Source organism: Brienomyrus brachyistius, chromosome 3 (genome assembly GCF_023856365.1).
Source record: "Brienomyrus brachyistius isolate T26 chromosome 3, BBRACH_0.4, whole genome shotgun sequence".
NCBI classification, from domain to species: domain Eukaryota; kingdom Metazoa; phylum Chordata; class Actinopteri; order Osteoglossiformes; family Mormyridae; genus Brienomyrus; species Brienomyrus brachyistius.
In genome coordinates, this window is record NC_064535.1 from 2622972 (window position 1) to 2636161 (window position 13190).

The 13190-nt window shown below is 51.0% G+C and overlaps 1 protein-coding gene across 4 annotated transcripts in view; it reads left to right on the forward strand.

The window, feature by feature from the left end:
• Nucleotides 1-13190, forward strand: part of phactr2 (phosphatase and actin regulator 2) — a 35184-nt gene that overhangs the window by 8699 nt on the left and 13295 nt on the right. The window contains exon 1 of one of the 4 annotated variants that reach the window (XM_049006463.1): nucleotides 284-382. The exons of 2 other annotated variants lie outside the window; for them this stretch is intronic. In XM_049006463.1, the coding sequence (XP_048862420.1) occupies nucleotides 370-382 (13 nt within the window). In that variant the 5' untranslated portion in view covers nucleotides 284-369. Of the gene's footprint in view, nucleotides 1-283; nucleotides 383-6491; nucleotides 6762-13190 lie in introns of those variants that run through there. One more of the 4 variants, XM_049006462.1, reaches the window with a different exon arrangement.

Below are 13190 nucleotides of genomic sequence, written 5' to 3' on the forward strand. Positions count from 1 at the left end.
AGTCTCTATGTGAAAACCGGCGTTTCGATGTTTGGAGGAGCACCATCACTGTAAGGATACCCGTGCAAACCTGAAGGTTGTGCCGTCCTCTCCCGCTCACTGTCCTCTCTGCCCCCCCCCCCCAATAGGCCGGGCTCGGCTCCATCAGCCCCTTAATGGAGCTAATGGCAGCGCTGGCTTCCTGCAGGGGGCGGGCAGGAGCACTCTGAGTGGCAGGCTGGGTTCCGGGCGGGGGAGGGGCTACATGGGGGGCGGGGGGGGTGGGAGACGAGGAATCGAGATCGAGACGGAGAGAGAGCGAAGGAGAGAGATAGGCAGAGCGGCAGAGCGACCAGTACAGAGCTGCGGTCCTCGTCTCCCCCAGCGATCATGGAACATGCGGGTGAGTGTGCACGCATGTGTGAGCGTGCTGCATGTGTGTGTGAGCGTGCTGCATGTATGGATGAGCGTGCTGCATGTTTGGGTGAGCGTGCTGCGTGTGTGTGTGTGTGTGTGTGTGTTTGTATACGTCTGCGTGCCATTTCCAACTTTTCTGTGCCCGTAAAGGAGTAGCTGCTGGCTGCGCAAGACTGGCAGCCAGTCCAGAACCTCTCACTGGTGCTGCGCTGGTGCGTCCCGGACTGAGCAGCGGGACGTCTGTGTCTGCGGATCATGCCGGGTTCACACACCGGGAGGTGGGGGGGCAGAAGGGTGCTTTCCTGCCCCATGCCCCCCTAAGAATTAATTATTGCCATAAAGGGACGAGCGGCACCGGAATTGGCCACTCTGTCATTAAATATTGCCGAAAGGGGACGAGCAGCACCGGAACCAGCTTATTAATTATTGCCTCGTCGCTTAGCTGATGTAGAATCATTGTTTTACCCGCTTGTGGAGGAATTCCTTTCCCACGGGCCTCTGTGTCGACTCGGCCTTCAGGGTAAGTGACTGAACAGAATTCCGGCCAAAACGAATCTGGGAACTTCTTTTGCAGTGTTGGCAGCAACTGATGGAATTTGGGAATTCCGCGTCATTCACCTTCAACAGCGGACCCCCCACCCCCGCCTAAGCAGACCCTGCTGTCCTGGTAGACTTTCCCGGTGTTTCTGGTCCTCTTTTGTCACGGGTACATACCCTGGTGCTGTTGCACCGCACTCCAGGTCAGCCTGGCAATGAGAGACGCCCACGCAGAGCAGGTTCCGAGTGAAACGATGGGGCGTATGAGGAAGCCTCTGAGCGACCAGGTCGGTCGACGGAGGAGGAGGGAGCTCATCTCAGCGCTCACACCTGCCCGCCGGCAGCCGAACTGGCACCTCCAAGTCATTTTTTTATAACCATGTTTTATATTTATAGTATTCCGGTGGTTCTGTTTTGATGTTTCACTTCTGTTTCCTGCACGAAGCTGCACTAAAACGTCGCTCCAAGCAACAAATTTTCTAGCAGATCCTGAAATGTAAATGAACGGTGCATCAAAGGAGATGAATGAAATATTTGGTATTTCAGTTCTGGTCCTTTGCCAAAAGCCAAACAGGCATGTAAACATCTCCCCGTAAAAACTGTGACAGGCCAGAAGCTTTGCTGATGTTGCTGCTATTCCACAACATTGCCAGTGTCCTGTCCTCTTTGCGAGACTCTGAATAGGCCCGGTTTTGTTGACATATCCGAGGAAACGCTTAAATGTTTGATTTATGGGCTGTTGGTGTTTACATCCGCTGGCCTAAACCCAACGATGCCCATGTATCGCTGCCTGCTGATTAATTCCACCAGCCGCGGCGTCGTGAGTGTAAACAGCCACGTCGTGTTTGTTTTAATTTAAGCGGCGCGTGATGTTTGCGTTGCATTTCAGACAGTTTTTATGGTGCGTGTGCAGGAGGGAGTGCTCGCAGATGAACGCGGGCACTTTGCCGGGAAGTCAGGCCTCTCTAAGTGCTCTGTGCGGCTTCTAGTCGAAATACTTTAATTCGTTTTGTGCCGTTTGACGTCCTCCTCAGGTGAATGGAATGTTCAAAGTACCACGGGAGATAATGGCGTCTGGGACCTGGACCTACAGCGTTCAGGTTAAAAGTTGTCATCCTTAACCAGTATCCTGTCTCCACTGGGGCTGCACAGACCTACATCCTCAGAACAGTGACTCTCTTGCCCTGGCCAGGACACGTCACCCCCCCCCCCCCATATGATCCATTTTGGGTTTATTTTCCCCCTCAGTCCGTGTTTCTGACTCTGCGCCTGTTTGTAATAGTCCTTGCGGCTCGGTTTTCTTACGCCGTGAAATATTACGCTCTGCGCCCCCCTGCAATGTGCTATTATTAAACGTCCTACTTCTCCCAACACGAAAGCCATCCGAACAAAGCGAGATGCCCAGGCTGCCCGCTCGCTGCCACAGGGAGCTGCATCGATCGCCGGGGATCGCGTTTCCTCATGATGTCCTGTTAGCGGGGGAGGGGGGAGGACCCAAACATCGCTCCATCGCGTTACCCGACCTCCAGCCCCGCCGCATCCCGTTGCCATGGAGATCTGCCACAAGCCATCAGGCTGGAGGGGACGCGTGTGGCACTGCACGCCTGTCCCGGACCGGTCCCCCGGCTCACGGCCTCTCCGTCCACAGATGTTTGCTTCCTGTTTGCCTCCTGGTCCCATCCATCCCAGTATCTGAATGTTTTATCTGAGACTCCAGTTATTTGAGACGCCCATCACTGCGAGAAGACATTAACGTCAACAAGCAGCATTTCTCAATACAGAACGTTTAGATATAAAGTGTTTTGAGGACGTCTGAGAGCAGGACGGGCAGAGCCAGGCTCAGTAGCCGAGCGACCCGCCGAGCGACCCGCCGAGCGACCCGCGGCCCCAAGCTCTGTCACTGTCACTGACCACGTGGTTGCTGGCTGTCCCCTTTCTCAGGCTGTGGTTATGGGACACAGTAAGGGTAAAGTCCAGCTTTTTGCTGTAGAGTATGTGTCTGTGCCGTGAATAATTTTCAGAGGATGAGGAAATGAGGTTATAAAATCTTTGAATGACAGGAAATCTTGAATTTTGGTTGAAGATCTGGACCGAAAATGCACCTAATCACCTGTGCGAGAGGTTATGGGGGGGGGGGCTTTGTTGCAGTGCAGTGCATTACAGACTGCAGGGGAGAGTGTCTGTGTCATTGATCTGACCGCCTCATGTAAGAGAACCTGGTCTGTGCCTCCGTGAGAGATCAGGTGGGGGGCGGATGTTGGGTTGGCCTGCGCTGGCGGGGAATGGCTGCTGCGGAGGGTTAAGTATCCCAAACTCTGCCCAGATTTTTGTGTCCCTGCGCTTCTCAGCTGGCGTCCGGCAGGGTGACGGGCAGGAATCCTCGCTGCCGGTTCTGCTTCACCAGCCGAGAGCCTCTTTCGTAACAGCGGCTCGGAATTTTGGCTAATAAATAAGTCATCCGGAGGAAGAGCATAAAAGCTCACAGAGTTAATTTGCGAACCACTTTTAACAATAATTGCTAAGATGCCTGGTTAATATTTAATGATTCTCCCCCCCCTCGTCAGTGGCATGTATATATATCCTATAGATATCCTTTTATAGGCTCAGCATTGGTGTCTCGTTTGGGGACGCGATCCGCTTCCTAGAAATGATGCCGGTTGTGGAAAGGGTCGATTCCCACTCCGCCGAGATGGGGGCCCTTTGTCTGCTCACAGATGACACGCCGGGGTTGTGCGGCCTCTCTGTGCCACACATTCCTCCTGCCCACCGCAGGCCCTTCCTCAGCCTGCCCACCCCCCCATCTGACTCTGTGCTCCCCCTTCTCGGGACACTCTGCCAGCGTGCGGCCATGATCGCTGTCACCTTCCCCAGCCATTTCAAATGGGAGGAAACGCTTCACTTTCCTAATAATATCCTCTGAAATATGAAGGAAAGAACATGCGGGTGTAAAATGCGGATGGTGACGCAGCGCATGCGGGGGCCCTGCTGTGGACATCGATGGAAATGTTATTACTCTGCTAGTATCACAGCGGCACTCATGATAAATGATACATCCGTACACGCTAAAGCTGTAAATATTGGCTACTCAGTAATGCAGCGCTACGCCAAGTCAGGCCATGGAGAGGAGATTAAAGTGACCCGTCACGTGCGGTTATGTAACAGTGAGAGACCTGACTGTTAACTACCTGCTTCGTGGAATTTGGCCGCAATGTCATATGCTGAACAGTAGGGGTCCCTCTTTCATCTGAACACAGTTCTTATCGAGCAGTAGAAGATGGTCGCTTTCTGTGGTGTGTATTTAGAGAAGTTTCTCAGTAGGCTTGGATGCAGTTTATCCAGTCAGAGGGATATATTTGTTGTTTTGTGGTTTGTGGCATTAAAGCAGCTGTTTCGTGTGCATGTAGGGTGTGAGCAGACTAAAGTTACACTGTGTAGCTTTGTGTGAGTCTTAATAAACAGGTGAAGTGTAAACAGCCCCAAAGGAGCAGTTCTCGGACGCGTGCAGTCACGTCAAATCTCATCCCCTGCTGACTCACTCAGAAAAACATCCGGCTGTGTCCCTGCAGTTGGCTGCAGTGACCTGCTCTACTCCTTTCTTAAGATGGCCGTTCCTCTTTCGACTGAATAAACGTTTGACCTCAGAAACATCTGTCTACCACATGTGCCGGTCTGCGTGGCAATGTCAGACTGTGTGTTTGTGACATTTGTACACAACCCCAACACAGGGTCTGCTCCCCTCCCACGTACGCTTACAGCAGAAACAGGAAGATAGTTTCCTCCCATCAAAATTGTGAAAGATGTAAACGGCACCCGCGAGATAAGAGCGAAAACGTGAGGGCGGGAGATTTATTTGGCCGTGTGGAGCTGGAGGTGACCCTGTGGGTCAAAGCAGATTTCTGGTTACAGCAAAGGGTGGATGGGCTATCGCTGTATTTGCCTGTGGCTTGTCAGTGTTTTATAAACAGAGTATATCTGAAGCTGGTTTTTATCTTTAAACTTACCAGGGCTGAGTTTCCTCAAAGCCGTCTTAATGCTACGTCATTCGTCATCTTTTAGCCTAGAACTGACGAACAACGTAGCACAAAGAAGGTTTCGGCAAATTCACCCAGGAGCCGTAGTACTAGTAACGTAGGGCAGTGCTCAGTGATTGGTTCGCTTTGTTTGCTCACATGACAACGAACTGCAGCATATTTATAGTAATACCCACTTAACCAGCCAAATAGATTATTTAGCTAAGTCAATATGCAGCTGTGTACATAACTAGAAGGACCTTTGTATGAATCTTCCCCAGAGGCGAATCCCATTATGGCCGTTTGCTGTGTTTTCATGTGACTTCGGAGGGATTGAGGCTTGATGTTGTTCCACAGAAAAGTGTCTTTGGGGGGGGGGGTGCTGCTTATATGACAAAGAATCTCCTTATCAGCCTGCAGAACAATGTGCGGGGGGTCCGGACCACGGCCGTTTCCGTTCACACAGAAGAAGGGGGCCCCTCCTCCTCAGCCCCGCCCACAGTGCCGGCAGCAGGCGGCCGGACATGGTAAATGAGTGTCGGGAGGCTCTGTGCGCTTAACGGCACCTTGGGCTGAACCAGGTGTCCGTGGTTCAGGTCCATGCAGAACCTTTACATTTTAATCGTTTAGCGAATGTTTTTATCCAGAGCGATGGAGATTTCAGAAGGCAAGGCCAGACAGGGCCTCGCTCAGGCGCCCAACGGTGAAATCTCTCTGCAGATCCCGGGATTTGAACCTGCGACCTTCTGATCACAGTCATGGGAGTTATGTGCTGATAGATCCTGACTTTGCTTTGCTCCTGTAGAAGAGTGATTAGCTTGGAGCTTGGAGATGCTTTACTCATCATGAAGAAGTGATGTAATGTACCAAGAATGCTGGTGGACATGCCAGCGAGGCCCAGTCTGTTACTAACAAGAAAAAGATGGTTTAAAAACACAGAGAAATGCTAATTAGTAGCTGATGTTGATGAGAAATTGAGCCTCTATTATGAAAGTGCTTTAAATGCGATGCGTGATGTCCGTCTGCGTTCCACTCACTGTCATGGTGCTGTGAAAATGGTAGGGCGTCTTGCTGTCAGGTTTTCCACGTAAATGTGATGTCTTTTATTTTCTCTGTCATTTGGTCAAGTATAAGTAGGGGAGAAGAGAGCCTCTCTGTCAGTGTCAGCAGTGACTGTAACCAACCACTGTGACCAGTCACTGTCGCTGGTCACAAACTAGATTGTCCATGTGACCCCGGAAATATATACTCTGGGTTAAACTTTGAATGAGAATTTTAATCTTGTAATCTTAACTAATTTTGTGATGTCTCTCATTTTTTTTTACTAAATTACCCCAGCGAGTTTATCTTTGATCACGAAACGCAGAAATTGGCATGATGCACGTCTTGCAAAATTAATAGCGCACGTGTGATTTGTATAACTGTAGATGCCAGATATAGACCTGCCCAGAAGTTTTTAATTATGCATAATAAGTGTAATCGGAAACGCGCCGCCTTTCGCAGATTTACCAAACTTTCGAAAGGGGTGGGAGGGGGTCGGGTGGGGTGGAGATTCCTGGTGACTGGAGCGGGGCACCGTCCCTCCCGCCGCAGCGCACAGCACCCCGTGACCCTAGGCTGAGATCTCCAGGAAGAAATGACAGAGCCGGCGGAGCCCGCGGAGCGCCGGGGAGGCTGCAGCGAGCGGCCGGCCTGAAACGCGCCTCTGGCCGCTGCGGCGAGGCGGACCTGACGGTATCCAGCGCATCTACTATCGCAGGAGCGGCGTTTGAGAAATGGGCCAGACGTACCTCTCCACCTTATCCCGCGGCGCCAGCGGTGAGTTTTATCTCACGCATGTCGGTGGCGACGCAGGGACGCGCACAACCGCGGTCCCGCCGCCGCCGGTCCGTTAGCCGGGGTGAATATCGTGGGGGTCCAAGTGAAACGGACCCGGTTGGATATAGATCGGGACTTTAAGCCATTTTAGACGATGGGGAAACAAACTCGAACAGACGGTCAGTGGCGACGCGGGGGCAAACGGGGAGTTTTGCAAAATTATATGGAAGTTTTAAAAAGTGTAAATTCTGTTCCTATTGCTTTTTCAGAGTTGAGATTCTTCTTTTATACGGGTTTTTAACAGCAGATGCTCTCTGGGTTGTTTTTAGGAAAGGTAGGCGGAACAGCGGAAACCAGTTTCTGGCTATATCCTTATCCACCTCTGGTGAAGTTAAAAAAACACATTAAGACGTTAGAAAGTGCGCGGTTTTCGGGAATACTATGATAAAGTAACCCAAAATCAAGCGATTTTCCTTGCCGTCGGAGGTGTTTAGGAGACGCGATCTAAGGCAACAGCCGAAAGCGAAAGGACTCGATCGCAGCTGCGGCTCTCGGCTGTTTCGCTTCGCTTTGCTGGATATTAACGTTAATCCTCCCTGTTTAATGCAGTGCTCTGATGCTCCACACCAATGCTGCCTTGTTAATGCTGCTCTTTCTTCTATGCACACGTCGGTCCTGAGCCTGTTGCCTTCGTGCTACATGTAACTGGGTTTTGATGGTAACAACTACCGTACAGTTTGCCGTCTTTCATACTGAAACGAACAGAAATAATCGGAAATGCGGAGTTCCTGTGCAATATAGACACCCTTATGATATGGAGGCTCCAGAATAATCCATAATAAATTCAGCCAAGTTCAGCAGCGATTTTATGAAGGGATTATGAGCAGTTTGTATGGATAAATGTGTCTTTAAGCATAAACTGAGTCACCTCCTTAGGAGTCACAAACAGGGCAAGGCTTGTATTCCTGTGGGGAGGATCGCAGCCTCTACAACAGCTTCCTTTTCAGATTGGATTTAGCGTGAGGAAACATCTCAAAGGACAGACTTAATCCCCTCGAGTTGTTTCATCTTCTCACCGGTCCACCGGTGTTAAATGGAAAAAAGAGAGAAACTTAACGGTTCTTAGAATGATTCATCCGCCGTGTATATTTATAACACCGTGTTATCTGTCCAGTGTTTGCTATGTAGAATATGCGTGTGACGCTGTCCCACGTTTGTTTTATTACTGCAGTTTGTGCTTCATATTTGCCTTAATAGGGACCCGCTGCTTGTTTGCTATGAACCTGCCGAGTAATAAAAGCGTAATAATAAATCTGCGTGGGCCGGTGTCACGGTGCGCGCTTTTCCGTCGGGGGCAGGGTCATGTTTATCCGGGCAGGTTCACTTTCCAGATGCCAGGCTGCCCCCCCCCCCCCGGCCCCGCACGCCCCCGCAGAAATAGAAGCGGCCCGCCAGCCGCTAATTATCCCCCTTCAGCTCCAAGTCTGAATCTTTCTCTGGGTTTTTCGCCATGAAGTTGCTGGGGGTGGGCTTCAGGATCAGCTCTGGCGGATTGCTTCACAGGAAAACCTCAGCTAGGACCAAACAAATAACCACCCCCCCTCCCCCCACCGTGGAAAAAGAGGCCAGGGCGCACAGTGCTTTGCTTAGTATGAAAAGTGGGCCAGCCCTAATTTCTTTACTCTGACCCTATGATGCCATCCTGTGACGTGGTAGTGTGTAACGCACAGCCCTGTGGCAGTGACGGGGGGCTTTTGTAACCCATGTCCGCAGTGCACCTTTTTAAATAGCCCCCCTGCTTTTATTGGTGAGGACCAGCCCTCAATGTCTTCTAACAGCTTTCTTGTCTTACCAGACCCAACCTAAAAAGATTATCCCATCGATCTGCATCTCAGACAGCTGACTGATATGCTTGTTTTGCCCCCCCCCCTCCCCCCCCCCCCCCCGACTTTTGGAGTCGCATTTCACTGTGTTTTGATCATTTTGTTGCTGCCCCCAGGAATCCGCTCTTTCTCTTTCGTAAGTGTCCCCACGGGGGCCGTTCTTGGGGACCCTGCCCAAGGTGTGGAAGCCCGGGGAGGTGGGACCGCGGCGAGCGGTTTGGAGATCCCGCGGTCGTCGGGCCCCGGCCCTCTCACTTCCTCCTAGGGCAGGCCTGAGCAGGCTGCTTCCGTTGGCCGGGTGGGTTTTGAAACAATGGACGCGGAAAAAGGGGAATGTGGCCAAAACGGAGCGAGCAGGATCTTTCGCAAAGCTCTGCTCCGGGAAATGGCATCAATGTGCGCTGGTGGCTGAGGGCCGCGTTTAAAGGGCACGCCTGCTTTTACCGCGGTGCAGCCCTGTGGACACGGTAACTCACCTCTGCGTCTGTCACATTTTTAAATAGATACGGCTCAGTAAAAGTTACCAATATATCAGTTTAAGGTCTGCTATTGTTTTATGTTTATCAAACGAATCTGTCCCTCCACCTTCTACATCCACCTTCCATATTCACCTTCCACATCCACCTTCCACATCCACCTTCCCTTATCCTTGTGTGATGTTTCTATGCTGTATTAAGGGTTTTTTCCCCACACTGTCCTGCAGTGACTGTGTTTCTTATTGCGGGCCTGATTTAGCTTGACCCTGATTTATCTTTTTCCAGTAGTTGTCTGCTGTCTCCCAGTTTCGGTGCTGACAAGTGATGTTATAAAGGGAGCCATTACCAGCTGACCCCCCCTCCCCCCACCCACATAAACAGACCAGCTAGCTGTGAAATTCAATTGCCAGCTTGTGTTTATCCATTCGCTGGGCTCGTCGCAGTTTAAGGTGCCGTGTTTGTGGATCAGCCTGCAGGAGAATTACGCTGCATTTCTGGCCGCATGTTTTCTGCTGGCTGTCCTCGCAGCGCTCGGGAGACGGTCACCGTCCGAGCTGGACCGGCAGCCACTGGCTCACTCCTTCAGGAATAACGTTGCATTGTCACACAGATCTGCGCTGGACTGTCACGCCTGAGTCACCTTTCGGGGATGGGGGAGACGGGGGGGGGAGTCACCCCAGGCCGCTGTCCTGAACATCACGGTGGTGATCTCGCCTTTAATCACAGCCCGATAAGAGAGGGTAACGCTCAGTAAGGGGGGGCTATTGGGGGGCCTGTGATTAAGCCTTTGGCTAATGCTTGTTGTGCTGGGCAGGTCGTCTTGTCGGACACTAATCACTCAAATTTATGCAGAGTGATTGTTTATGTTTCATCATCAACGCCAGCCCATGTTACTCATGAATACTGTCCATCTGCACACAGTCTTGTCTGATCAATGTTCAGCCCAGAGTTTTGTCACCTTATACAAGTGATAATTATACATTTAGTCAGTTTTTGGGGTGAGTTGAGTACAGACCACAAATCCATCCATCCGTCTGTCCATCGCCTGCTTTTCTCTGTGTTTTATTCATGTATACAATTGTTAATTGATCCCATTTACTCGATGTTATTTGGCTGCTACACTAAGGAAGTTAGTGACAGTATCTGAGATTTCGTGTAAAAATACAGCAAGTTTTTTTTCCTCATGTTTTTGACATTTAGATTTTTGCAACTTTGAATTATACAGTTACGTCGTGTCTTTGAAGATCACTAGGACATTGTGAATCTGTTTAGACTTTTCGGTTTAGATTTTTACGGATTTTTATTGTTGTTTTTTTAATGAGTCCACTTGATGTGTCCTGCAGTGCCAGCGAATGGGATCTGCACGTTTTCGTCAGTCTTCAGGTACCCAGTGATTCTGCTTGCTGATCTCAGGCATGATTCAGTTCTAAGGATTAGAAATATTTTTGACTACTAATGTGTTCTGGTTCAGAATAAAGCAGCAACCTGTCCGAAAGACGAAACGTGTCTCTGCGCCTCCCATTTAAAGCCAAGCGTTTGTCTTTTGTCAGTGTTTTGCAGAAAATTCGGCAAAGCAGCCTACTGGTTAGGGTAGAGGAGCGAGCCGCGGTAATAAAGGCCACTGTTCCTGGCCTCGAAAATCCCTGGAATGTCATTGTCTGGGCTTCCAGCATGCTGCTGGGAAAAGTGGTGTAGATGCATCTGAGAGGGTCCCATTTGCAGCCCCAGCACGCTCCATGTAGACGCCCTTCTCTTGGAAACATCCACTGTTGTGCTGTTTGTTATGAAGGAATGTGAGGAATTCGGCCTGGGCATTTCGTAGGAAGTGGAGTTCAAAACAAATGATTCGTCCAGGAATAGCATCTGGTCTCTGTTACTTCCCTGGGCCCCGAGATTATCTCAGAGACGTTTATGAGAAACAAGCAGAGCAGCTCTTCCCCCTCTGCCCTCAAGGGATGGGGGCTTTGAGGAGCATCTGAATGGGAGATGGGCTCTTCCCTCCCCCCTTATCCCTAAAGAATTTGTTTGTTGGTTTTCGGTAGATTTCAGTCATCTTGGTCTTGGTGGAGAAGCTGTCGCACACGGAACATTCTCTGCTCCGTTCTCTGTTCACACCATCCTCCAGGAAACATTTGCATGGTTGAACCTTTTTTAAAAAAATATCAGACTTGTTGGAAGGTTGGCATCTTTGTGAAATGACTGTTTTTAGGTTGTGTGTGTGTGTGTGTGTGTGTGTGTGTGTGTGTGTGTGTGTGTGTGTGTGTGTGTGTGTGTGTGTGTGTGTGTGTGTGTGTGTGTGTGTGTGTGCGCGTAAGATCTGACTTTCTTTCCAGACAACACTCAGGGGTTACAGTCGGGAGTTTGGACACGCTTCAGACTAGGTTGTCTTGTCCCTGTGTGTGGACGCCGGTCCTGTGTGATGGGGACAGTTAGGGGACAGTCTGGGGTCTTTGTTGCTGCATCTCGTCTTGGGGCATCTCAGACCTAACCATCAACACCACCCTGACCCCCCTCCCTATTGTAATACTGATGATTAGGCATGTATGCCTATATGTGAGTGTGTGTGTGTGGGGGAGAATCCCCCTTTCCTCCCTGAAAAGCAGACACCCCATCTTCATTACTGTTTAATGGAGCAGCTAATTGCAGAAGTTTGAGTCCGTTAAGCGTCATCCGGCTGTCCGAGTAGCGTCGCCACTGGGGCCCCCTTAGCTGGGGGGGCTGAGAGTTGAATCTGTGGGGGCGGGAGGGGGGCTTGGTTTACAGTCTCCAGTGTGACCTGCGGGCCCTGACATGCGGCCCATGTTTACCTTAAGCTGACTATTTTAGTCGTGATTTTAAATCGGGCAGTATTGAGTGTTGGCCTCCCCTGCAGTAACTGCGGCCGCAGCTCCACAAACGCAGCCTGCACGGCTCATCACGTCAGTCAGAGGACGATGTGTGAGAGTGACGGCCCAGTTACAGCAGGGGTGTGGCTCCGTGACCGGCGAGTGTGCAGAGCGCATTCCCGCTGGATTTCTAAGGTGTGTTCTGGGAAGCATCAAGGAAAGTGGCTGCCTAGTGCCCCTACCCATCACGGCCGCCTCGGGGGCCGATGCGGGGCCCTCTCGGGGTCGTCCTCGGGGGCCGACGCGGGGCCCTCTCGGGGTCGTCCTCGGGGGCCGACGCGGGGTCGTCCTCGGGGCCGACGCGGGGCCCTCTCGGGGTCGTCCTCGGGGCCGACGCAGACCCTCTCAGGATGGCCTTGCTTTACGTCTAGTGCATTCTATCATTATGTTTCTCCTCCCCCTGCTTTTCAGCTTGAATAGTGGGTGTGATTAATTAATAATGCCCCCCCAGCGTGAAGAGAAGGGCCGCTTTGTTCTGGGCTGCGAGCGTATCCCGCGATGGCGCTGCGCCTCCCTGCCCTCTGGATCGAACGGCCAAGATGTTGCAGACGGAGCAGAGTGAGGTGGAGGAAGCGGGGAGGCTTTGCGCCCCCCCCTCGGAAGGAGGTGATGGGCAGTGTGTCAGTGTGCACTCGGGGTAGCGCATAGCGTTTAAGGATGCAGGAGGTTCTCAGTTCATATCCCGCTTCTTAGCACCATTTGTTGTTACTGCAGTAAATACAGGCCAGATGTGTCTGTCTGTAGCAGCCAAAGGGGGGATTTTGGGGGATTTTGGGGGATTTTGGGGGATTTCTTGAGTCTGAAGCAAGACCGAGTCAATTTGATGTCAATTTAGATTTTTCCTTATCTGTCCGCGGTGGCTTACAGATGGAGGGAAACGGGAAGTTAGTGAAGGAGCGTCTGGCTTTGCTTTTAACGTTCTACATTTTCGTTATTTGCTTTTAACAAGACTGGAACATTGCCCAGTGCAGGCAAGAACTTTTTATCTTGTGTTAATTGTCATTTCCTCCATGAAGATCTAATTGTGTTAATTACAGTCCCTTTAGATTTTGAATTATGCAGCTCCTATGTAGGATCGCGGTTTTAAGAGCAGTTTCCCTGATATTTTGTGTCGCGGTGGGATTTAGCATAACTGGGCAGTGGATTCCAGTGGAGTTGTACCTCTGTGTTCCAGTGGAGGAGGGG